At 39.7% G+C, this 27,491-nt stretch overlaps 1 protein-coding gene across 2 annotated transcripts in view; it reads left to right on the top strand.

The window, feature by feature from the left end:
* LOC126293286 (collagen alpha-1(I) chain-like) overlaps positions 1-27,491 on the top strand; it is a 246,853-nt gene that overhangs the window by 171,205 nt on the left and 48,157 nt on the right. For both annotated transcript variants that reach the window (XM_049986407.1, XM_049986406.1), the window contains 6 exons: positions 4,252-4,413; positions 5,861-6,058; positions 6,190-6,243; positions 10,954-11,044; positions 15,504-15,764; positions 20,849-20,982. In XM_049986407.1, coding sequence (XP_049842364.1) covers positions 4,252-4,413; positions 5,861-6,058; positions 6,190-6,243; positions 10,954-11,044; positions 15,504-15,764; positions 20,849-20,982 — 900 coding nt within the window. The remainder of the gene's footprint in view (positions 1-4,251; positions 4,414-5,860; positions 6,059-6,189; positions 6,244-10,953; positions 11,045-15,503; positions 15,765-20,848; positions 20,983-27,491) is intronic.

Here is a 27,491-nt window from a genome sequence, read left to right as displayed (position 1 = left end):
ATAGAATTCCTGTGCTGTGAAAATGAGACATTGGGAAACATCCACAAGATGTTGAATAAGGTGTATGGAGATGCTGCTGTCGATCGCAGTACAGTTAGTTGGTGGGCGAGCAGGTTACTTGATGAAAGCGGGAAGGGCAATGTTGAGGATTTGCCTTGCAGTGGCAGGCCTCGTACTGCACACACGCCAATGTGCAGAGAGTTAACGAATTGGTGATTCCTGACAGATGCATCACAGTGAACCAATTGTCACGCTACGTTCGGATAGGGGAAGAAAGTGTTTGCAGAATACTTAGAGTGTTGGCGTTAAAAAAGGTTTGTGCCAGGTGGGTTTCCAGGATGTTGACAATGGCTCACAAAGAAACAAGAAAAACAGTATGCAGCAAACTTTTGGAACAGTACGAGAGTGGTGGAGATGAATTTCTTGGAAGAATTGTGATGGGTGATGAATCATGGCTCAATTTTTCACCAGAGACGAAGAGGCAATCAGTGGAGTGGCATCATGGAAATTCACCCAAGGAAGAAAAAAAAATTCAAAACCACACCTTCTGCTGGAAATGTTATGGCTATGGTGTTTTTTGATTCCGAAGGACTCTTGCTTGTGGACATGATGCCAGGTGGACAACACTGAAGATTCTTCAAGCTTGACTGATTCGTGTTTGACCACATCAGCAAAAGCAGGATGTTTTGCTGTTGCAACACAATGCACAGCCACATGTCAGTCAAAAAACCATGCAAGCAATCACAAAACTCAGATGGACAACACTGAAATACCTGACTTACAGTCCTGACCTGGCTCCATGTGACTACCATCTCTTTGGGAAACTGAAAGATGCTCTTCGTGGAACAAGGTTTGGAGATGATGACTCCCTTGTGCATGCTGCCAAATGGTGGCTCCAACAGGTTGGTCCAGAATTTTACGTGCGGGTATACAGGTGCTGGTTCCAAGATGGCTTAAGGCAGTTGAGGGGGATGGAAATTATGTAGAGAAATGAAAATATTGTTCCTAAGAATGTATCTACACGCTGTAAAACTTCCAAACATGTAGAATAAAAGATGGATTTAAAAAAATAGTGTGCATTTCTTTTGGAGTGACCCTTGTATATTTCGATAAGGAATGTATTGTCTCTGAAGTCATCGTGTAATGTTAGGGAACATTTTGTTAGTGGTGCTGACGAAAGCTGTTGTGTTGCTGTCACTGACTGGGTATGTGAACATACATCCAAAACTGCTCTGAGTATGGATGGCTGGCTGTACTGTTACAATGTGTTGCTGAATGTTAGACAAAGAATGGCTTCCAGCACATCCGGGTACTAGCCCATTTCAGCATTGCTGTGAGGGCTCATATGAGAGCTGCCTTCTGGAATTGATGGGTTAGCTGAGGTGGATCTGTAGTGTGGCCATCCAAGTCACCTGACCTGATGTCTGGATTTCTTCCTCTGGGGGGCACACAAAGCAGATGGTGTATGAGACCATCAATGGTAAAATAGTCGTCGCTTATGGTATCATTACAAACATGTTTGCTGATTGTATCACTGCGGACACATTAAGAACCTTTGAAAGGACACAACATCCAATGGTCCGACAATGTACTGCGTGCATACACACCAGTGGTTGCACATTGAAGCAGGCCCTCTGAATGCTACTGCTGTAATCAGCTACTGCCTGTGCAAATTGTCCCTAGCATCAAAAATTGCCATCAGAGACCACATGTACCATAAGTAAATATAATTGTTTATTTTCTATACTTCCAAGATTAATTTGAATGTATGGTTTTGGAATGATCTGTACATGGGTACTTAATATAAATGACTTGGGTAGTGAGCAGTGAACAGATTTTTAGTTTGTGCATCCTGTATGTGACACCAAAACATTGCGTTACTTACTGAATCAATGAATTCAAACGTAGTGCTATAAGTGACATTGAAATGGTATTTGCTGTATGGTCACATGTTGTGTACCGTGTTCTTGACCTTAACATGCAACATGAATAATAACAATAGGATAATAATTAATCACTTTAAAATGTATGTAGTGTTAAAATTGGAATAATGTCTGAAAAAAATAAAAGACCAGTCCATTGGTGAAAGTGTTACAATTTGGACTTAAAATCTTTTGTAAATCCCATTTTTTAATATCACCCCACACACTCCTTTATGTATCCTTGGTGTCTGACACAGTTAATTTAGCTTTTAACCAGTTGACCATAACAGAAAATTTTAGAAAACATTTTGTGAATAGCCTCTGAATCAAGTGCCTTTCAACATCTAACGTTCTATTTGAATGGAGGCTAGAAAAACTAAAACAAGTCATTGAGTCTCCAGCTATAGCATGAATGAATGAAACAGAATTTCACTCAAGTGTTGTATTTGAGACGTTCAGAAATCTGTTGAACTCTTCACAGTTGCATGTAATGGTGCATGGAAACCTATCTTGATAAGTTTTGCCTTCAGAGTTTCCCCACCACATACTTCTTGTGGCTTGGCATAACTAGTGTGGATTGATTGTGTAGAAAACCAGACAGCATTTCTAACAAAAGATGGGCGTGAAAGAGAAGTAGAAATAAAGAAAGGTTGTAGCTATTCCCTGTGTTATTCAATGCACACATTGAGTGGCAGTGAAGGAGTTTAGGAGAAATTGGAAACGAAATTAAAAGTCACAAAGAAGAAATAAACCTTTCAGATTTGCTAATAACATTGTGGTGCTGTCAGAGATAGTAAGGAACTTAGATGACCAGAATGGATACTGTCTTAAAAAGAGGTTATAAGGTGAATACCATCAAGGAATTTAATCAAACTGAGTTGAGTGTTGTGAAAGGAATTAGACTGGAAATTGAATGTAGGAAAGAGTTGACGAGTTTTACTATTTGGACAGAAAAATAACTGACAATGACAGAAATAAATTGGATACAACATATAGGATGGTGGTAACAAGAAAGGCAGTCCTGTAAGAAGTAAAGTCTGTTCATGTATAAAATATACATGTAAGTGTTAGGAATTATTTTCTGGAAGTACTGAGTTGGAGTGTAGCATTATGTCGAAGTGAAATGTGTATGATAAACAGTACAAAAGTGAGGAGAATAGAAGCTTTTGACATCTGCTGTCACAGAAAAATGTTGAAGATTTGATCAGTAGATTGTATAGGAAAAGGAACTGTTGTGTTTGTAGTTCTGCATAGTCAGTGCGTACACAACTTTCCCACTAGATCGCGCCCTGCTAAGCACAACAGCGAAGGCGCAGTGCACATCCATCTCTGCACTACGAGATGGCACTGTCTTAGAGATGGACCAAATTCTGCTTCTGCCGATCCGCGTATAAATATGTAACACAGTCAATGAGATTGCTGCTAACGTAGAACCTTTCCTCCTCGCGGATCACACTGGTGCAGTGATACCTGAACGCTCGAGGTATTATAACAAGTGTACAGACCTCCGATTAGTCAGTCTGCATCAGTCTGCATTAGTCTGCACTAGTCTGAATTAGTCTGTAGTCAAGTTTCAGTCTGCGCCAAATAAGATTCTCATATTCCTGTACATAGCCATGAAGAGATATGTATAGACACTTTGTCAAGTATCAGAGATATGTGAGAATAAGATTAATGTACCAAGACCAAAGGAACTTCAGATTGTCAGTTGTAAATAGCATCCAGAATCGAGTTAAGGAAGGTTTATGATTGTTATTATTTTAATAAATGTGTATGAAAATTAATCAAGTTCTGTTTAAAGTTGGTCACTGTCAATCTGCTATTCTAAGTGTGCTGTTGTCTGTCCTAATGGCAGATGAACACGCCATGATAATACCACGAGACATATTGCTGACACTCACCTACTTCGCTAGAGCGACAAGTCGAATAATCTGGTGATGTGTGTACCGAAGGTCTTACACTACGCACACCACAGGAACTGAATCGAGTAGGGAAGAAAAGCGTTTTATGGTACAACCTGACTCAAAGAAGTCATTGGTGGGCAGCAAATGTGCAGAGTCTTGATGGAATAGTTAATTTGGTGATAGAGGGAAATGTGTGAAGTAAAAACTGTAGAGGGAGGTGAAGCCTTGAAAACAGTTAGCACTTTCAAGTTGACGTGGGGTGTAGTAGAAGATAGGCTAGCCTGGAGATCTGCATTGAGCCCAGTTCAGATTGATGACTCCTACTATAATGGCAACCATTCTGACAGGCTTTCCCTGAAAATGTTAAACATATGTGATGTATACATAAATGTGCATGTTTCATTTGTTACTCTATTCTGTTGTAGGGTGAGCCCGGTAAGGATGGGGAACCTGGCCAACCAGGAACAACTGGCCCGAGAGGAGACCCCGGAAAGGATGGCGCTCCAGGAATCCAGGGACCTCCAGGACCACCGGGATCTGATGGAGAGAGGGGTCCGCCGGGACCTGGTGGTCCACGAGGCTTCCAGGTGGGTGCACTGGCTGCAGAGAAACTCCACATCACTGTATCTTTATCACACGTTTATCTGTGGATCATTTTACAACAATATTAAATTCTCATATACCAAATTAACTTAAAACAAGTACAATAAAACCTCGATAAAATCAGGCAATTGGGCTGATTAGAGCTCGAATTTGTCTGTGTGTGACAATTTTGTGTTTGACTTATAACATCGTTGGTTAAATGTCAAACAAAAAACTGTCACACACAACAAATAAAATTCAGGCTATAACTTCCAACAAATATAGCCTATGAAAGCTATGGCATAAAATAACCTTAAAAGACATATCAAAAACACATAAGTGATGACTAGTAATGTTATAGGTAACTTAAGAATTCTGTAAATGTATGGTTATCAATCTCATATATGACTAGTAGGCTACCGTCTCTCGTAGAAAATAGGTTATAATAAAACCGTTATTTTCAGATTGCCTGATGATGGCAATAATGCTGAAACAGGCCTGTCGTGATTAAGTAAACATCTCAAAAAGAGAAGTAGCTTTTCCTAATTCATAATGTCTTTACTATAGTGTTGTTTGGCATACCATAATAGACTGGTGTTTTGTGTGTATTCCCTAATTATGAATGTAAATTTTAAAAAAATTCAATTGAAGCTGGACCACCTAACACAGGAAAGATATCAAACTGTTTTTGTAAGCTTGATGCACTTTTTGTGCAAGTATAGTTCTGTGATGAACAGATAGATTATTTTGTTGCATAAATGGCCAAATCCACACATATGAAACTTTAAATTCCATTGGCAGATGTTTACAGGACCAACTGGAATCATTTCAGTTCTAGTAGGATATGCACATTTCCTGTTTTGAACTATAAAATCAAGAAAGTCCTTTTGCACGTGTGGGTATTTGCACTTTTGCTATCGAAATGGATACCTAGTTTTTGAACTATTTAAGAGTTTCTCTCACTTGCGCTCCTCTGATGAGTGTCCCTATCCCATCTGCATGAAATATGTGCCCAGCTTCCAGCTTTCCATGTTTCTGTGCATAATGCATACCTGACAACTTGGAGTTGCTCAGTTGTTAAATGTGGCTGCCAACACAGTTTATTGTCTGCATCCCGTACATAGTAGTAATTTCTTGGTAATCAGAGGTAAATTTAGTAGTGCGGCGTATATTCAACATTTTCATTTGACTAAAATCTCATGTAAAAGGTGTGGATGCAGCTTATATTCATACACACTCTATATACCATAATATAATAGTAATGTGTTCTATGTACTCCTAGATGAATGCTGTTCACTAAATACATATATGTGAGAAATCGAATACACGAATATGTATTAACAAAAAATGGAGTTCTATTATTGCAGATATATCTACAGATTTATTTCTCGTGCTGCTAATGACATAAGAGATAACAATCACCGAGTAATGAGAAGCTTTTGACCGTTCCAGGGACTCCCAGGTGCAGCTGGAAATCCTGGAACTCCAGGGAAGGACGGAGAGTCTGGGTCGCCGGGTCCTCCCGGACTTCCCGGACCTTCCGGATCTAGAGGGGACCGCGGATTCCCCGGAGAGCGCGGTCCTGTAGGACCTCCGGGACCTCCAGGAGTACGGGGCGAGACGGGCCAGCAGGGATCTGACGGCCTTCCGGTGAGTGAAGGTGCTGGTGGTACATATCTCTCCTCCCATGGAAAATCTAGCACATATTTAAAGTCCATTCAACATAAATTTTGTGACAGTTCGTCTGTTTCATGTTCTGATTTTCTGCTTTATTTCCTCAGGGACCACCAGGATCTAAGGGTGACAAAGGACATTCTGGTGCCAGTGGATTGATTGTAAGTGCAGTCTTAAATGTACATATAATCTTGCATGTAAAATAATGAATGCAGATGAAAGCTGTTGCACTTTATCAGCCTATGCAAACGGTAAATTTATTCTCTCACTACATACACGTATAACTCATCTGATTATGGGACAGAAGAAAAGTAAAAAAATAGTAATACAGTTCACTTATATAAAGTTTGATAAGCCGAAACAATATTCCAAAGTCAGTGCTTTTCCCTGAGAATAAAGTCAGGGTTACATAATAATGATAACGATTGTTAAAATCCTGCTTACATTGCCAGTTAATAGTTCTTGAACCTTTTCACTGAGATTAACATTTCTTCATCAGAGTATGATGTAGTTCTTTTTCAGTAGATCTAGCCCCATATATGAATGATTTTAGCCTTTAGCCTGTGGAAGATTGCATATGTTGCATATTAAGTGAAGGTCGAGTATATAATTTTATTCGTTGAGTTGTTGTTGTTGTTGTCTTCAGTCCTGAGACTGGTTTGATGCAGCTCTTCATGCTACTCTATCCTGTGCAAGCTTCTTCATCTCCCAGTACTTACTGCAACCTACATCCTTCCGAATCTGCTTAGTGTATTCATCTCTTGGTCTCCCTCTAAGATTTTTACCCTCCACACTGCCCTCCAATACTAAATTGGTGATCCCTTGATGCCCCAGAACATGTCCTACCAACCGACCCCTTCTTCTAGTCAAATTGTGCCACAAACTCCTCTTCTCCCCAATCCTATTCAATACCTCCTTGTTAGTGTGTTCATCTCTTGGTCTCCCTCTACAATTTTTACCCTCCACGCTGCCCTCCAATGCAAAATTTTTGATCCCTTGATGCCTCAGAACATGTCTTACCAATCGGTTCTTTCTTCTAGTCAAATTGTGCCACAAACTCCTTCTCCTCCCCAATTCTATTTAATACCTCCTCATTAGTTATGTGATCTACCCATCTAATTTTCGGCATTCTTCTGTAGCACCACATTTCGAAAGCTTCTATTCTCTTGTTGTCCAAACTATTTATCGTCCATGTTTCACTTCCATACATGGCTACACTTCATACAAATACTTTCAGAAATGACTTCCTGAAATTTAAATCTATACTCGATGTTAACAAATTTTTCTTCTTCAGAAAAGCTTTCCTTCCCATTGCCAGCCTACATTTTATATCCTCTCTACTTCGACCATCATCATTTATTTTGCTCCCCAAATAACAAAACTCCTTTACTACTTTAAGTGTCTCATTTCCTAATCTAATACCCTCAACATCACTCAACTTAATAATTTTGTTGAGTGGGAAGCCTAAAATTATCTTTATTCCATGTGTTATGCAAATGATCAAACTACTTTCTCATGGAAAATTATGGTTTGTGGTATAAGAATATTATTGTCTCATGAATGTATAGGGATTGTCTCATGCATTTATAGGGAGAGGACTGTTAAAAGATTCTGTTTTAAACTGTGTGCCACACATATAATTCACCTGTTCCTGATGACTCATTTCAGAAGCTTTAGTGTATACGATAGATAATATTGTCATAACTTCCAGCTGTGTTCTCAAGTCCCACCATAATGATGACTTCACAAATAGCAACATATTCGGAAGAAAGAACCAGATATTTGTGATGACAAAGATATAAGTTCAACGATTGTGCTGTTAGGATGATGATGATTAAAAATATTGATACCATAGGCTACAGAGTCAGTTAGCAAAAAGTTAGAAAAAAATGGTCTGAAAATTAATGTATACCATTCCTTTTTGTTTATTTTATTTCTCCCGGTGATATCAAAATGTAGCCTCTCAGTAAAGTCCATAAGTTTGAAATAGGTATAATGTTAACTTTTTGACACATACTTTGTGTCAATAAAACAGTTTCTAATTTTGATTAGTCAGAATATGTAAAAAATAAATCTTTCCAAGGAGCCTTTTAGAAAAAGGAGGACCATCTTATATCCAGGGTCATATTATATTCTTGGTTGTCTTATACTGGGCTAAATACGGTATTCAGTTCTTCTCTAATTTCCTAATTTAGAATTCTGGCAGTACGTGTGCATCCCTCTACTGCTCTTAGAAGGGATGCATGAGACCTGACAGATTTTAAAATTCAGAATTTAGGGAAGAACTGAATACCTTTAATATCAATGAAATATAAAGAATTTTTCAAAAGTGAAAAAAGCTGCTTATAGCAAGACTCAGCACCATTAATTTGCTGGAAATTTTTATGTACCTGCTTAACAACCCTCAGAGTCTTTTAATTCTCAAAGGATATTTACTGCATGGTTTTGAGAACTATGTTGTACTGCTTCAGGAAACTGATGCCCAGAAACTGATCTTCAAATGCAATAAGGTTCAGTCCACACAGAAATGATACAACAGGCAATACAATGCAGAAGCAACCCACATTGATGCATAGAAATGTAGTTGAAGTGACTTAACTGGTTCACACTAGGAAAACAGTGATACAACACAGACATTCATCTCTTTCATGTCACGTGGCGTGATATGGAGTGTTTGTCACTCCATCCAACTTGCTGTACAATATATACCAAGAGAAATTTCAAGTGTTCCAATGTGCCTAAACAAAAACTTTTATGTAAATGAAGCAAAGCCAAATCTGCCTCTGTTGTTACTCAGAATTTTTTTTAATTTTTCATGTAAATAATTAAAAATCACTGTTTTGGGATTTGTGCACATTATCCATTGTACAGTCTTTTTCATTCAACTTTGAGAAAACTTTTCAGTAAAAGAATTAGACAGTGGAAACTCCATGTTGGAATATCAACATTGAGTTGATACTTACCATGAAGATGACACATTACATTGCACACAGGCGCAATTAAAACACACTTACCCATACGTTTTGGCCACAGTCTTCACCAAAGAAAGAAAGAGGAACACACATCATTCATTCACACAAGTAAGCACTCTTGCATGCACCTGACCACCATCCTTGACAGTTCTGACGAAGGGTTTTTCCATGAAAGCTTACGTGCAAGTGTGTTTTAATTGGGCCTGTCTGCAGCTTAAGATGTCATCTTTATTGTAAGTAGTAACCTATCTTTTCTTACATTGTCAAAAAAAGAATTGATTTTTCTGCATCTGATATCACAGTTTGATAATGACTGGTTTTCTTTTTGTTATTTTCTATCGTTATTGTGATACTTCACAAATAAGTAGACCACTGGGCATATGTTGAAAAGTCTGCAGTGGATAATGAGGTGTGATTTATATCACAGATTGCTGTGTAGAAAATATTGCTAATGTGACAAAACTGTTCTTACCAGTGGAAGGAGAGCATTACTGCTTTCTACTCTGAAGATAATATGTGAGATATATTGGAAATGCTTTGTGTTGAATTGGGCAGTTACATGCCACAAGCAAGGCTGTTACTGCCTGCTATGCGGAGTGTAGAGCTGCCTCAAATTTTTCTTCTTCATGTGCTGCCAACATAAACTGAAGCTGGAAATGACAAACTTATTGAAATGAAACAACATTGGGATTCATCAGCCAATGATGCTGACTGGAAGATTTTTAAGTCTATCCTGTCCGATTTTAGGGAACTCTACGAAAGGCATAAAAGAGTTGTGAAACCTAAATTCCTGTTATGTCTGAATGAGAAGCTGGGTAAGGCTGAGAAGGACAAGTTGGGATTTTGCTGATTACCATGGGCTCCTTTTATTTCTTCTGTCACAAATCTACCCCTGTGCAGAGTTCACCAGCCATTGCTACACCGTCGATGGTGACTCATCTCATTTCAAAACCAGCAACACTTCATCTGAATACTCATCAAGCTGAGTCATATACTGCTTTGTGAAAATGAGCAGTTCTAGAAATACTATCGTAGGTTTACTTGTTTGCACCCATTATTTGTATATGTACCTCACCGACAAAGTACCTTACAGGTTTACAAAAAATAAACTTCTCACAGTGGCATTTTTAACGTTGTTCACGCACTTTCACCAACTTACCTTATTGTAATCAGAAGCTCTTCAGAAGCAGAAATACTAACTCGAAAATTCTTTGTTTTGCATTTGTCAGAGAAGGTGATGCTTTCTGCACCAAAAAGTGGAAACTATCTGGACTGATTCTGAAGAATTCATAGATTTTTTTGTGTCGAGAGACCTCATGATGAACCACATCTGAACTATGATGTAACAAGGTAGATAAAAATATCTTCTCACCAAGCGGTGCAAAAGAACACATGTAAAATGTAATGCAGTTTGCTAACTTTCAGATCCGGTGGCTTCTTCCTCTGGCAGAAAGGTTGAAGGGGAAGGAAAAGGGATGAAAGAAAACAACTGTTGAGGTTTAGAAAAAGGGGTAGAGTTTGGTAAAGTTGCCCAGAATCCCAGGTCACAGGAGACTTTTTGTCCGGCATGAGAAAGAAAGACTGATTATTGTTTTCAGAAATTGATTTTTTCACAGCTGAACTAAGTTTGATATATTGTTTATTGTATTGTGGTTGCATTTTGTATTACCTCAGTGGGAACACGAGTGTCACACTGCTAAGAATCACATCACACGATCATTATCACTACGCGTCGTATCACAAATTGTATCATGCCAGTGTGAATTGCAACTAATTTTGAAGAAAATCAAAGAGAGTGCCCTTTTTAGGTGAAAACCACCAATCTGAAAGGCTCTTATTGTTCTCCTTCACCTTTATCTCATTTCCAATTTCAAGTATTAAACAGCTTTGTTTCCACAGGGTCTGCCAGGACTGCGAGGACAGCCAGGAGCTCCTGGAGAGAAGGGCGAGAGGGGCTCGTACGGACCACCGGGACCCGAGGGACCACCAGGTATGCTCGTAGTGTCTTCCTCTCGTTCTAGTGACAGGCATATCTCTAAAAAGTGTATGGCCAAAAGTGCCATGCGTGTTTACACTAAAATGTGGGTCTGCGCAAAACTTGCAATACATTTAAACTACGAGAGCTGATTAACAAAGACTGAGAATGATTTTTCCCTGTAGCTCGCATGCTAGTTTCCTGTCTGTGCCATGAATATTTGGAAAGAGCAGGCTTTTATGTATAATGTCTCTAGATGGCAGCACTATCGTATCAGTAGGTTGGTAGTAATGCTCTGTTTTGTAGATGCTCTTTGCATTTTGCACACCAAACAATGGAAGTGATGCGAGAGGAGGAGTAAGGCACAATGAAATTCTGTGTTCATTTAAACCATACAGTGACTGAAACTTACGAAATGCTGAAGCAAGCATGCGATGATGATGTGCTATCTCATGCGACAGTGTTTAGGTGGTTCCGTGGAATTCCAGGAAGGCTAACTTTATTAAGTGAGGTGGGCATAGGGCTTCTGCTGTGACTGAAGTCAACATTGTCGCAGCTGCTATGATAGTCTGTGAGGATCAGCAACTAACATTACACACCCTCAGTAAAGTAATGAGAATTTTATATGGCAGTGTCTTTACTATTATGCACAATTATGTCCATATGAACCATGTTTGTGCCTGTTGGGTGCCATGTCTGTTGACTATCAAACAAAAGACTGTGTGAATGGAAACAAGCCATGAGATGCTGCTGATGGGGGGGGGGGGGGGGGGGGGGGTGTTCTTTAATCAGTTGATCAGTTGTCGCTAGTGATGAGTCATTATGATCCTGAGGCAAAATGAAACAGTAGTGTGGAAATTGCCAAGTTCTCCAATATCAAAACAGGTTAAATTGTGCCATCTGCAGGAAAAGTGATGATAATCACATTTTTCAATTGTCATGATACGGTTTACTACCATGTAGTTACCCCCTCTCTCCCCCCCCCCCCCCCCCTCCCCACATACACACAGTAATGTTACTGCTAATTATTACCCATCAGCACTGCTAAACTCTGAGGAAGCACACTGCAAGGAAATGACGAGAACTTCTTGCACTGAGTGGTGACCTCATCATGACAATTCACGCCACAAATGAGGTAGCCCAGTTTCTCGTTCAGTGAAACATTACCTTTGTACCGAATCTGCCTAATAGCCTCAATTTTGCATCCTGTGATATTTTCTTCTATTCCTTTCCCTAAAAGCAAAGCTTTGTGGCATTCGATTTGCAAGCTCCAAAGCAATACTTGAGAAAAGTGAGGTGATTCTTGAGGATCTGACAAAGAATAGCTTGAAATGTGTTCAAGGAGGGGAGTACTTTGAAAAAGATCATGGAACATTGAAACGGAATAATAAATGTCTGTAGAAAAAAATCAGTCTCAGTCATTTTTAATCAGTTCTCGTATTAAAAATACAGACATAATATGAGAGTAGATCCTAAAGAAATGCACAAACATCTAGTTTATTTTCTATATATTTACAGTAAGTCCGATACATTACTGAGAGGCAAAATGCCATTTTTCCATTTAATTTCCATTGCTTTCAACTGTCTTACACTGCCATGGAACTGAGGCTTGTGTACCTACGTGCTAGAAATCAAGACTGGCAGGTTTCAGACACTGTTTAGCAGATTTCAGAGGAGAATGATCACCTTGAAATCTCAGTATATGAAAGGATTTCTTTCAGTTTTCCAAAGAGGTAGTTATTGTACATTGTCAGATGAGGACTGTAGTTGAATGTTTCAGTGTTTTTCACCCAAACTTTGTGATTTTGGTGGTGATTTTCTCACATATCACTGAGTATTATCGAGCAGCAGCTAAACATTGTGTTTTTGACAATTTGTCAAATGCAACACATTAGAGTGGAAAGTTTTTTTTGGGAGTTGTGACATATGAGGTAAAAGTAACAGTAACTTTTGTTTTCTTAACAGTAACTTTTGTTTTCTTAGCACTTTGAGTGCCAGCCATATACGCAAATCTACTTGCCCCAGTGCCAGCCCATTTTCTTAGCCTCTGTTGATAGGTGCTTGTCATCTGTCTGTTTGGTATTGGCTTCTCTTAGACAGGAATAAAGCTTATTATATCCTCTTCAAATACATGTCACTTAAGGTACTGCACTATGTAACCTTTCATCACCCCAATCAAAACTAAAGAAGCAGTTTTTGGATAAGAAAAGAATTGTTTTTACACATTACAGACTATTTATTTATATGAATGGCAGAGTTTATGTATTTATGTACAGAGATCATAATTGTTAAATTTCTGCAAATAATTTTTATTTCAACCCTCGAAGCAGGGTTGCACACAAAATCCCACTTTGCATATTGCACATTCGGATGAAGTATCCTTCCTCCTGGCAACACCACCTCCTTTCTTGGCCCTCTCTGAGCACACACTAAAAGTTTTTTGTGCCTTCTTCTTCCCTGGTGGAATGGGTATTCTTCGCAGGAAATGTTTTCCATCCAATTGTGAATGTTTGGCACCACATGCACTAGGCTGGCCATCAATGGCACATTGTGATGACGAGTCTTTGCAGATGGCAATAATGAATTGGCTGGCAATCACCTGCAGGTACAGCACACATGTATTTGAAATTGTCATCAGGATAAAGTGGACTGATAGCTTTCTCCACTACTTGACCGAAAGGTGATCAGATATCCCGTAAGACATCCTGTGGTCATCAAGATCGACACCGAACTTCGTCTTAACCAAGCACTGCTGCTGTTTTTTCCCTGTAAGGCACATCATGTCACCTCTAAGTCTTGTGCTTAGCATGTAAACATCTCTTTTGTCTCTGCGTCTTAGTGCTAAACATTTCCGTTATGGTAGGAAATACCATCATTTCTCTGAAGAGAAGCTCTAGACAAAGCAGATGGCTTACCTCTCCTGTTTCTTGAGTCAGTGCCAACAAGGCCAGTACATTTTTTTCAAGAGCTGTTGCCATTGCTACACTTGTATAGTATACAAGTGGAATACTTTCCACAACCTGCCAGTATATTTTTTCCCTAATGAGTTTCTTGGTTGACAATCCTGCCTACTATGAAACCAATGGAAGCTTCCATTATCACAATACAAGAAAGAAGGCTGACCTCCGCTTTGAACTAAAAAGTTTAACTCGGGTACAGAAAGGAGTGCATTACTCCAGTGTCAAAATATTTAACTTATTACCGAGCTATATAAAAAGTCTACATAGGAACAGTGCATCATTCAAAAACAATCTAAAGACATATTTAATCAAGAAAACGTTTTACTCATTTCATGAATACTTCAACAGAGAAAAGTAATCTTTGTATGTATTTGTATTTACTGTTGTTTGTTTATGTTCTTTTTGTTCCTATTTGTAACCATATACTTACTGTGACAAATAGGCTTTTGCAATGTGATAAACTTTGCATAATGTATATTCCTACGACTTTATTTTAGTTCATTATTATTTTTGCAAGTCTTATGTAATTTATGTCTAGTTTTGCTCTTGTAAACTAATTGATACCATGGTCTGTTGAACATATATTACTCAAGTTGTTCTACATCCTAGCATCATATGCATAACAGGATCTATGTAATTTGTAAATAAATAAATAAATAAATCAGTGTGTGTGACCCTTACCTGTTAAATTATCAAGTGGTCTGATTCGTACTAAGATGCAGCGAATGTAATATTATGGGTACGGCATTCTTTGCACTGCCAGCAGCAATGTAGTATTATGAGTGTTTCAAGAATCTCTAGTTCTTCAACAACATCAACTTTCTCCCCTTCAAAGTAATTCCCCTCAGATATGATACAAATGTGCCAGTGCATTTTTCAGTCTTTGAAGCACTTCTGGAACTCACTTTTTGTTGTGTTGTTGAGCTCCTTCAGTGATTCTGTTTTTATCTCATCAGTGGTGGCAAAATGACATACTTTCATGGTTCCCTTCAGCCTTGGGGATAGAAAGAAGTAGCAGGGGCCCCCCCTGTAAAACCACAAACAAGCATTGAGATGCGAGTATGTGCTTTATCTTGATTGCATTATCCACGAGTGATTTTGCCAAAGTTGTCATTTTCTTCATATTGCTGTGTTAAGCAACTTGCTTTAGTGTCTCTCATACATTGCAAATTTTCCATATAGTAAAAATGTTGAGTCATAGGAGGCACAACAAAAAGAATGCTAAACAAGTAAGCTTTCAGCCAGAAAGCCTTCTTCTGAATTAGAAAATTTGTCTAATTCAGAAGAAGGTTTTTGGCTGAAAGCTTACTTATTTAGCAGTCTTTTTGTTGTGTCTGTCTGCAACTCAACATTTCCAATATGTGGTGAGTAGCCATGTAGCCTTTTCACAATATTATCATTATTCCATCCCAAATTTTCCATTTCTGACAGTGTAAATTTAGAGGTTTGTAGATTTGTGATAGTTGCTTTTTTAGAGAGACAGGAATTACACACAGAACTTACACTTGCTCCAGGTCGGCAGGGAGAGAGGGGACCGCAGGGTCCCGTGGGACAGCAGGGGCCGCCCGGGGAGCCGGCGGACAGGGGAGACCCCGGACCACCGGGACCCCCGGGTGAGGCGGGAGCTCCGGGAGGACCCGGTGAGCGGGGAGCACCCGGACCACCTGGCCTGCAGGGTTTCCCGGGCCCTCTGGGTCCGGCGGGACCGCCGGGAGGCAAGGGAGAGCGTGGCTTCGTGGGCATGAAGGGTGAGCAGGGCAGCGCTGGTCAGCAAGGTGAGTCCGTCTTTACTTGATTTTGGTACTTTGAGTATAGCTGAATGTACATACTGTGGAGATGTGTGCCTTACTTGATGGTACACGAAGTTGCCGTGTCTTCCAACACTTCTCAGTAGAACAACTTCATAACTGTAAATGAAAACATGCAACTGTGTATGTTCTACAGCATTACTTTATTTTGTTGACCATTTTTCAGTTTACTTTAATAGTTGATGTCTGACGATGGCCTTGCAAGTTCAAAACCAGTTAACAAAATGAAATACAACTGTAGAACATATGCAGTGTTTGGTTTTCATTTATAATATCTCTTCACATTGACTAATCATGTAACATCTCCAACTCCTCTTCTTTCTTTGTTGTTTCCAATTTTTTCAGTACTCCTTCATGTCCTTTCCATGTCATCCTTTCTTTCTTCTGTCCGTGCCATTTCCGATTTCTTATTTCTTCTGCTTGAATGCCTTCTAAATTTAGTACTTTATTCTTGAAAAGTTTTATTCCCAATTCTTTGATGTAGTTTCTTTCTAGTTTTTTAAATTTATGTAATCCATGTTAACATTATTGATTATTTTCCAGAAAAACAGGAATGTTTGTTTCATTAATTTATTCTCATTCATTCAGTAAATGTGTTAAGAGAAGATTAAATTTTTCTCTGCAGCTACATCTGATATAAAAAGGGAGATAAAGCAGATACTATTTGCCCAATCTCACTTCTCACAGGTTTCTCGAAGCTTTTAGAGAAACTAAGGCATACCTGGATTGTTACACACCTTAGTAACTTTTACATCATTAACAACAGTCAGTTTTGGTTTCAGAAAGCGTTACCAGCAGAGGTTGCGATATTTGCATTTGCTGCCAATGTTTTGTAGGCCCTCAACAAAAATATGAAAGTAACTGTAGTATTTTGTGGCCTAACAAAAGCATTTGACTGTGTCATTCATCAAATACTTTTGCACAAAGCTATGTATCTCTACTCTGATTAAAATTACTTGATAATTGACACTTCACATGTATGAGGTGCCTTCCTCCAATCAGAGCACTCAACATCATGCCTGAACTGTTAGCCATTGCGAAAGTTGCCCAACAAATGGTCAGTTAACTTCCGAGTCCTTGTCTGGCTTTTTTTCTCATTGCGTTTGGATCCCAAATTTTGGATCTGGTGTCCTTTTATTTTGCATTTCATCACACACACACACAATGATGGTAACAAAATATGCACATTTCATACACATCACTAGACAAAGACTATTGGATACATTCACACAATATGCAATTTGGCTTCACATATTCTATTATCACCACAGAGATTGGCCTGCAATTAGTAAACTTTATACGACATGGTGTAAAACCAAATTTTCTGAAGGCAGAAAATGATTATTGCAAGTCCTGTAATTTATAATAACGCTGTAATCAATTGGTATTCCATAGCACCATGGTAATGTCAGTTTATGAGGCAAAAGAATGCAGGTTCAAGGTATGGCAGGTGACAATCTTTCATTTTCTTTTATTAATTCTTTACCAAAATGACTGATTATCATTATTTTCAATTAGTTGATTCCAATCAAATTTTTTTTTATTTTAAAGCTTTTTTCCATCATTTTCATCATTGTGTTGACGTTTTATTTGCTCTTATTTTCCTTCCTATTATTCTTTTTTCTTTTGGAAACTGCTTGTGTTGCCTATAAACTGTAACTGACTTCCAACCAGGACTGCTCATTGGTCAGTCAGCTCATGTAGCAAAACTGAGATGTTACAATTCACTTTTAGTGCTGAAACTGAATTTTTTTCTGTCTTGAGTTTTCTCGTACAGACCAGCTTTAATGCCATGAGCAAAGTGAGCGTGTTGTTCAATAGTTGTGTCACACGTTACTGACCACTGTTTTCTTGGATATATTGTATATCCAGAGGCTGTGGTAAGGTTAGGATACAAGTGTAAATTCATGGCTATGAAATGTATTCTCTGCTGCAATTTGGTCATTGGTCATTTAAAATCAGCTGTGGACAGAGAATCTCACATTCCCACCATACATAATGGCAGCAGCTTCTAATATTGCTCTGCATTACATGAACAGAATTTTAGCACTTGATAACTGACTCGTGTTTGCGTGTCACCTGTAACTCAGCAGTAGCTGATGTGGCAACACTTAAGCATCAAGTGACAGATGTCAACTACCAACTAATTGTAAACTGGCTATAGATGTAAGTGGCTCAGCAGGAAAGTGGGCTGAATTGTCCTTTTCTAGCAGAAAGCGGGTAGTTGAGAAGGTGTCTCAACATAAATATTATGGGGTACAGTAACATGTGGAGAGCATCAGAGCTCAATTCTGGACCCATTCTACTTTTTATTATTTCTATTAATGGTCTACCTCTTTGTACAGAATACTGTAAATTTGCCATAGTTTCTGATGACACTACAGTATTTATGGCAATATTCATTGGACAACTTTAGGTGTCGGTTAATAATGTCTTTAGGGATATTGTGAACTAGTTTAACACAAAGTCTTTCTCTTAATCACAGTGAAAAAATCACTTTACTCAGTTTCACAAAGCCCCTGAAAATGAAAAAATAGGACAGACACTGGATGACCTGCAGATAGGGACAGTGGCTGCTTCAAAATATGTGTACTTGCATACTGAAAGCAAACTAAACTGGTCAAACCACATCCTGGATCTGTGCAAAAGAGTGTCTTCTGCAAATTATGCTTTATGCATTGTTTGCTCTTGTAGAAAGTATTAAATCAGCTTATTATGGTTATTTTATGCCATTGTGTCACCACCCACTACAGCCTTTTCCAACCCATAAACTGGCCCATCCTACACTATCAAAGGCAGAGAAATTTCCATACATACAGCCTTGCCCTCCAAGATATCCTTGCACCGTATCAGCTTCCTGGACTTATCCTTAATTTTGTATATGTAATTAATTATGCCCTATTTAATCTTATTTTTCTCCCTAGTTCTTAATTGCCCTTTCCATTTCATTCCTTCTGTCTTAATCCATTTTTACATCTTCCTCTTTCCTCATTCTCTGTGGACTGATACTTGCGCAGTGTTCATGGCACTTGTGTAGGACAGTATTTTCATTGCTGATTTAAGATTATTTAAATTGTTCGTCAAATAATTTATGTGTGAAGTTCATGATAATTTTTTTCCTAGAAATATGCCTAAGAATATGATAGAATCTGCTTCTTTAATTTCTTGCCTTTTATGGGTAATTTGGAAGTTATTTTAATTTCAGATATTCAGTTGTCATCTGTGTCAATTGGTTTTTTGTCACGATCTGTTTTAATCCATTTAAATAAAATCAGTGACCTAAAGTGTTTAGGGCATCAGTGGCTCTTTGGGGATGTTGATTCCTGGTTTCATTTTCAAATGACTAGAGATGTGCCATCTGGAAATAAAACTGAATAACAAATTATACACTCCTGGAAATGGAAAAAAGAACACATTGACACCGGTGTGTCAGACCCACCATACTTGCTCCCTACACTGCGAGAGGGCTGTACAAGCAATGATCAGACGCACGGCACAGCGGACACACCAGGAACCGCGGTGTTGGCCGTCGAATGGCGCTAGCTGCGCAGCATTTGTGCACCGCCGCCGTCAGTGTCAGCCAGTTTGCCGTGGCATACGGAGCTCCATCGCAGTCCTTAACACTGGTAGCATGCCGCGACAGCGTGAACGTGAACCGTATGTGCAGTTGACGGACTTTGAGCGAGGGCGTATAGTGGGCATGCGGGAGGCCGGGTGGACGTACCACCGAATTGCTCAACACGTGGGGCGTGAGGTCTCCACAGTACATCGATGTTGTCGCCAGTGGTCGGCGGAAGGTGCACGTGCCCGTCGACCTGGGACCGGACCGCAGCGACGCACGGATGCACGCCAAGACCGTAGGATCCTACGCAGTGCCGTAGGGGACCGCACCGCCACTTCCCAGCAAATTAGGGACACTGTTGCTCCTGGGGTATCGGCGAGGACCATTCGCAACCGTCTCCATGAAGCTGGGCTACTGTCCCGCACACCGTTAGGCCGTCTTCCGCTCACGCCCCAACATCGTGCAGCCCGCCTCCAGTGGTGTCGCGACAGGCGTGAATGGAGGGACAAATGGAGACGTGTCGTCTTCAGCGATGAGAGTCGCTTCTGCCTTGGTGCCAATGATGGTCGTATGCGTGTTTGACGCCGTGCAGGTGAGCGTCACAATCAGGACTGCATACGACCGAGGCACACAGGGCCAACACCCGGCTTCATGGTGTGTGGAGCGATCTCCTACACTGGCCGTACACCTCTGGTGATCGTCGAGGGGACACTGAATAGTGCACGGTACATCCAAACCGTCATCGAACCCATCGTTCTACCATTCCTAGACCGCAAGGGAACTTGCTGTTCCAACAGGACAATGCACGTCCGCATGTATCCCGTGCCAACCAACGTGCTCTAGAAGGTGTAAGTCAACTACCCTGGCCAGCAAGATCTCCGGATCTGTCCCGCATTGAGCTTGTTTGGGACTGGATGAAGCGTCGTGTCACGCGGTCTGCACGTCCAGCACGAACGCTGGTCCAACTGAGGCCCCAGGTGGAAATGGCATGGCAAGCCCTTCCACAGGACTACATCCAGTATCTCTACGATCGTCTCCATGGGGAGAATAGCAGCCTGCATTGCTGCGAAAGGTGGATATACACTGTACTAATGCCGACATTGTGCATGCTCTGTAGCCTGTGTCTATGTGCCTGTGCTTCTGTCAGTGTGATCATGTGATGTAGCTGACCCCAGGAATGTGTCAATAAAGTTTCCCCTTCCTGGGACAATGAATTCACTGTGTTCTTATTTCAATTTCCAGGAGTGTATATAGGGGTAAATTATTTACACGAAACAAAAGTAGTATTGGACCTGAAATGTAACTTTGTGGGTCTGAGAAATAATTTCCTTTACTTGTGTTACAACTAACACTTGCTCTCTCTTAATTTCAAAGCACTATCTTTCACACTGTATCATCTTACTTTATGGAGCAGCAGATTTTAGTTTCATTTGCTGCCGGTGTTCTCTGCACAGTGCGTATACTGTTGAGGATGCAAATGCGTTTCTAGGTCCACCGGGAGAGCCAGGACCGCAGGGTCTGGTAGGTCTGACGGGGCCGAAGGGAGCTCGCGGTGAACCCGGCATACGCGGTGACAACGGCATCATGGGACCGCCCGGCAGACCCGGCGAGCCAGGACTGGCTGTGAGTACCCGCCTGCAGGATTTCTTGCTATTGTACAGCAAAATGAGTGGCATCATCAGAGATATTAACAGATACTGCATTTGTAAAAACATTTTGACCCTTCCATTTTGGCTAAGTAGGAACAACTAGACACTTTAAATTTCTTCTCATTTTTTTCCCTTCCATATCCTTTCATCGTTTTCTTGGTTTCTCACTTCTTTATTCACCCTCCCTGTCTTTCACTTTGGACCGTTTTGTACCTATTCTCATATGAAATCATTCTAAATTTAACACTTTCCTTCTAAAAACCTCCTCTTCTGCTCCTTCTGCTTTTATATTGGGTATTTCTGAATATATTTTTTTAATTTCTTGGATCCATTAATTTTTTTCCAGAGATATTTAACCCTCGAGCAGGTGCGCCATTTTTTATAACATGAGCTGGTGTGTGGCATACTTTTTGTTCATGTTACGAATAGCTGTCGTTATGTTACAAAGGTAAAAATGTTTGGGCAGAATCACAGTTTAATCTTAGTATGAGTAATCAGTGATAAAATGAACTTACATTGGATGAGCTAAATCACACCTGCCAGGTTAGCCGAGAGTGCTAATGTGCTACTTCGAGAACTTGGGTATGCGCGCCTGTCCCGGACCAAATCTGCCTGGTGGATTAACGATGAAGGCTGGTGTGCCGGCCAGCCTGCATGTGATTATTAGGTAGTTTTCTACACCCCCCTATGTGAATACCAAGCTGGTCCTCATGCCCCACCTCAGTTACATTATTCGCAGACATCTTAACACGTTCATAGTATTCAATGGATTGTCCATTGTCTGCATAAGTCACTCTTTTTATTTATTTCCACGGCACATTTGGAGAGTGTACACCCTCATCTTCAGGTGGAGCAATGATATTCTGTTACATATTTGCTAGCTGAACACAGCCAGTTGTTTGTTGTGGTTTCATTTTGCTACAGAAATATATAAGAGGCCCTTGTTTTAGTGATATCTTAGTGCCTTATTGTACTTTTGCAGCGAAGTGAAACCACAACAAACAACTTGCTGCATCCAGTTAGCAAGTATATAACACAGTATCATTGTTACATCTGAAGATGAGAGTGTAAACTCTCAAAATGTATTGTGTAAAGAAATAAAAAGGGTGATTGATGCGGGCAATGGTTTTATTTGAACTTTTGCTGTCATAAATAGTCGCATTTCCTTAACAATGCTCCAACATGGATGACATGAAGTTATATTTTATCATTGCATCTTAATTTCCAGACTTTTCTTTATGATCTTCTCTATCATATTTTTAGTTTGTCCAATTTATAATTCACTGCTAGGCATTCATTTGTATAAAGACATTCTGGTTTCACTGCTGTGTTTTAACGTATTATTTTAGTGTTTCGTAAGAAGCACTTTTTATTCTGCATATGTCTTGTTATTCCATGTGCTGTTTCTGTATTATGCATTCTTTCATTTATGGCAATTTTATCCAACTCATTTTTTAAATTATCTCCCCTATTTATGTGAACTTTTTGACTTTTCTAATTTAACCAGTGTATGCAAAAATGTGACATTTTTTATTTTATTGATAAGTTTGATTTTTTCTGCAGACACTCTTAAATCTGCTCTACAGTCTGGGTTTCAAAGTGATTGATTTTTGTTTTTGCATCTGCTAGTTTTTCAAATATCACGGTAAAATCATCTTCAAATTCCAGACAATTTACTTTAATATACTGTTTGCTTCTTCCTAGTTTTATTGGTGACAACTGATATTGTTTCAATTATTCATTCCATACTTTCACAATTTTTTCTGGTACACAGTTGAAGGGGACTGAAGATTAGGCATCGCGTTGTCTTTGATTTGAAATTATTGTGGAAGGCTTAGAAATTTTGCGTATTCACTTTACTACTGAGAGTGTCTCAGTAAGAGTTTCTCAAATTAGATTTGCAAGTTTAGTTTTTTGTGAATTTTTTGTTTTCAACATATGAGATTGCTTTGAACATTCAAGAGAAGCATACACCCCACCAGGTCACTGATTTCACGCATATCATACACTGTTCTAATACAATGAACTTCTCATGTATTTCAAGAAATTGGAATTCAAAATTTTTCATGATTTTCAAGTACTATACAAGAGTGCCAGCCTTTGAGCAGCAGAATTAGTGCAACTGTTCAAAAATTTCCACAGTTATTGCAGAATGCTTCTACAGTGTTGCAGGACTAGAGAAAAATATAAACTTGTGAAGATTACTGTATTCTTCATCCTTGATACTGCAACGGTTCACAGCTATGGTATTAATCAGAGTTGAAGTTAAAGTAGACCCATACTCGGGAAATGAGCTCAGGGGATCGGATGCAGGAGTCCCGAACTGCCACTCACGGCAAGGCCCTAGTGCAGGTGGTTTGGTGCCACCTTCCTCTGAGCTGTTACGAAGTATTGAGTATGTATCCGTGTTGTGTGAATGATAGTGATGAATGCTTGTACACGGTGGTGTCAGGTTTGTGTGGTTGTAGATGAAGGGAAACTAAGAGGGTGACACCCATTGCCAACACATGGGGTTCTCCTCTCAAACAGCACTCAGGGACCTGCAAAATCTAATGGATGGATCACTGTCAACAGTGTTATATGGCCTCACTTCACGAGAGACTGTGCAGACATTTCGAATTTGATACAGGACCGTGGCCCAATTACTGGTCATCAGGAACTTTATCAGCACCCCTCCTCCCCTTTGTGATCAAGACAAATGGTAAGCTGCCAACAGCTCATAACGAACCTAGATGGTCAACCTACTGGCCACAGCCAAAATTGCTTAACTTTGGTGTTCTGGCAGAAATTGATGTATCCTGTGCAAGCAAGGTCATTGACGTGGTATTTGGGCCTAAATTCAGGTACACATGGTTTGTGTCTGAAATTATTTATTAACTACCTTCCTTTTTAAATGTTAGTGAGGACTCTTTTCCCACTATCATTATAGAAATCAAATGTCCATGTTGGAAAGTGGCATTCACAAAATGACTTTGATGTGAGGGTGTGTTTTTCATGCTTTTATAATAGACCTTACTCTAAGTGCTATTGCATTACTGACAAAGAGTCATAAGTTTAATGACTGTGCCAACCTTTAATGAGAGTGATTCCAAAACTAAGATCAATAGCGTTTTTTTAAAAAAGAAATTAGAAAGAAACGTTTATTTACAATAAATTGTACACAGTTTGTAACTTGAATGTTTTTCTTTTTTCCCACAAAACCACCATTTCGATTGATGTTTTTTTTCTAAACTCTGTAGCAGTTTTTGTATGCCCATGTCATTCCTGCCTGCTGCCATGCTATTGAAGAAGTGTCTGACCTCATTGTCATCACTGAAGTGCCACCCACCCAAGTGTTCTTTCAACTTGTGAAACAAGTGGTAGTCACTAGGTGCTAAGTACCGGCTGTAGGGTAAGTGGGTTCAAAACAGTTCAAATGGCTCTGAGCAGTATGGAACAGCTGAGGTCATCAGTCCCCTAGAACTTAGAACTACTTAAACCTAACTAACCTATGGGCATCACACACATCCATGCCTGAGGCAGGATTCGAACCTGCGTCCGTAGCGGTCACGTGGTTCCAGACCATAGCTCCTAGAACCGCTCGTCCACCCCAGCCGGTGGGTAAGTGGGGAATGATGTACCATCCAAACTGTTGTAGAAGATCCATGGTTTGTCGGGCAATGTGGGGGGTGAGCATTGTCTTGGAGAAGGCTTGTGCAATTCTCCACATCCCTCTTCTTCAGTTCTGAACTGCCTGTGTGAGTTTTTTTAATGTCTGACAATACCTCTTGACATTTATTGTTGTCCCATGAACCCTGAAGTTGACCAACAGTATGCCCTTTTGATCCCGAAACAGAGTTACCAGCAGGCTGCATTCTTTCGAATTTTTGTGGCTTGGGTGAATCGGAATGATGCCACTCACCTGATCGTTGTTTGGTCTCAGGTGTGAAATGGAAAGCCCAGAGGTTTCACCAGCTGTGGCTGTTGAATCCAAAAGGATGTCCTTTTCATCTGCATAGCAATGAAAAAATTGGTGAAAAGTTTCAAGGCATTGTTGTTTCCAGTCTTCTGTCAGCATTCATGGGATCCGTCTTATGCACACCTTGAGTCAAAATCTGGTGAATGGTACTTTGAAAAATCTCAGGAACAACACTGCAGAACTCATCAAGAGTGATCCACCGATCTAAAAGCAAAGTTTGTTCAGCCTTGATGATTGGCTCTTTGGGAATTGGCGGTCTCCCACTTCTTTCCTTGTTGCGTATTTCAGTATGACCACCTGAAAACTCTCTACACCACTTGCCAATATTTTTGACATTCGTACATGACTCTGCATACACTTGCGTCAACTGTCAACAAATGTTGATCAGTTTAACGTTTTTGTACTCAAAAACCGAGAACGGTGCAAACTTCACACCTGGGGGTAGTGGCAAATGGGAGCTCCATTACAACTGACTGCAGACCCGTTACTGAAAGCTCCAGTAAATGTGTGGTCAGTTCTGCAGAGAGTGAAGGGAGGGAAAAATCAGTGTGGATAACAGCCATTCAAACAGTTTCTTTGAAGCCCCAGCACTTGGGAAACATGATTGACTATAATGAGACAAGGGTGTCATGGAAGATAAACGGGGCTTGGAAGGGGGGAGGGGGGGGGGGGGGAAGGACAAAACTCGAACAAAGTAAGTGTGATCTCTCCTTTGTCTGCTGCACTAATGCTATTGCTCAACAGCTGTTGCTCTTGCAGGATATTTGACAGGCTCGTAAAACATTGAAAATGTGTGAGAAGTGCATCATGCATGTAACATATAAAATTGTACAGTAATCATGCAGAAGACAAGCCAGTATATTATAAATCGACCCCTTTCTGGGAGGAACATCGACAAGTCAAACTGATCGAATTTTAAAAGAGGTGTAAGATTAAATTGTCTTCCAGCCACCTACGAAAATTAAAGATATGGTGTGAATGTGGCATCATTTGAACTGATTCTCAGGGTTGTAGCAAATAGCAGCAGCATGTTGAGTATAGTAAAAGGGAATCTAGAAAAAAAAGCTGCTGTTGCCTAACAAGTTTGCACAAGATCTTGTTTGAGCAGACACAGATTTTAGCCCATGCTTTTCCAAAAGGTGGACATGCTAATGGGAAGTTCTCCAAAATGTCTTATGCAAAATGGAAATAATTTCAGTCAGCACCATTGTCTCATTCCTATTATGAAATTAGTAATTAATCTGCAATATATATGCCTTAGAATCTGCCACTAAAAATTACAGGAACTCAATTGCCAAAGATGCTGTGGAAAGCAGAATGTGTAGATGGAGCTATGAGATTTGCTTTCTGACAAAGCATGGAAAAGGGTACTGGTTTATTAAGAGACTGTGTAGGAATTGTCCCATATTATAAACTGCAATGGAAAAACATGCTGTATCACATTTTGTTATTGATATCAGAGTAATATGTTGTTGAAATGGGCAGTACTGTATCATTTACACCTGTGTGAGTCTATTAAATCTTTCAGGGGCCCAGATTTGATTCCCGGCTGGGTCGGAGATTCTCTCCGCTCAGGGACTGGGTCTTGTGTTGTCATCATCATCATCATCATCATCATCATCTCATCCCCATAGACACTCATATCTCCAAAGTGATGTCAACTCAAAAGACTTGCATCAGTCTACCCGACAGGAGGCCCTAGCCACACAACATTTCATTTCTTTTCACACTCACTCACTTTCCAAGTGAAGACAACTATAGAAAGTCTGAATTCTTACAGAGAAATACTGCGGCAGTTGCATCGAGAACATGTCTGTCACTGAAGATGTCCTGTTTGCATGAAAATTTGAATCGTATTGCAAAAACAAGTTGACCACATGACATCTTTGCCGTTTTTGTTGTGAATCAAATTATTGTGGCTGGTTTTATTCATGTTTGCCCATACTCTGTATGTTGTATTGTTAGTGCAGCATATTTGTAATGGTGACCACTGAGCTGTCAGAAATTTACAGCTCTTTTTAAGAGTTTTGATCTTTTCTATCACACTGACTTATACACGTCATCTTCATTGAGCTCTTTCATTCATGAAATACCCATTATTCAGCCAATATTTTTTATTTGTTTTTCAAGCACTGTTTTTCTCATTTTGTCTGTTACATTTCATTACTATATATTTTAACTCAACTCTCACTTTTCCAGAATTGCAAAATTTTCTCAATAAGTCCTCAGGTCAAACAATAGATTTATTTGGAAACAAGCTTGAAAGGATACTGATGTTTTTTTATGAATTTATTTGTGGATACAGTGGACTGCTGCGATTCTATAATATTTACATGAAAACACATTATGCTACATTCATTTGAATGATGATCTGATTAGAAGGATGTGTTGAATTCTGCCTATAAGCAGTTACTGAAGTTAACTAGTGACACATTAATTTTTAGTGGAAAATATAATTCATTTTTTAGTAAAAAATATAATGTGCTCCATTTTAAAACAGTAGTGACTATAATAGTTTGTTCTTT

This window comes from Schistocerca gregaria, chromosome 10 (genome assembly GCF_023897955.1).
Source record: "Schistocerca gregaria isolate iqSchGreg1 chromosome 10, iqSchGreg1.2, whole genome shotgun sequence".
NCBI classification, from domain to species: Eukaryota; Metazoa; Arthropoda; class Insecta; order Orthoptera; family Acrididae; genus Schistocerca; species Schistocerca gregaria.
Note: the sequence above shows the minus strand (reverse complement) of the source record. Positions and strands in the feature narration are given on the sequence as shown.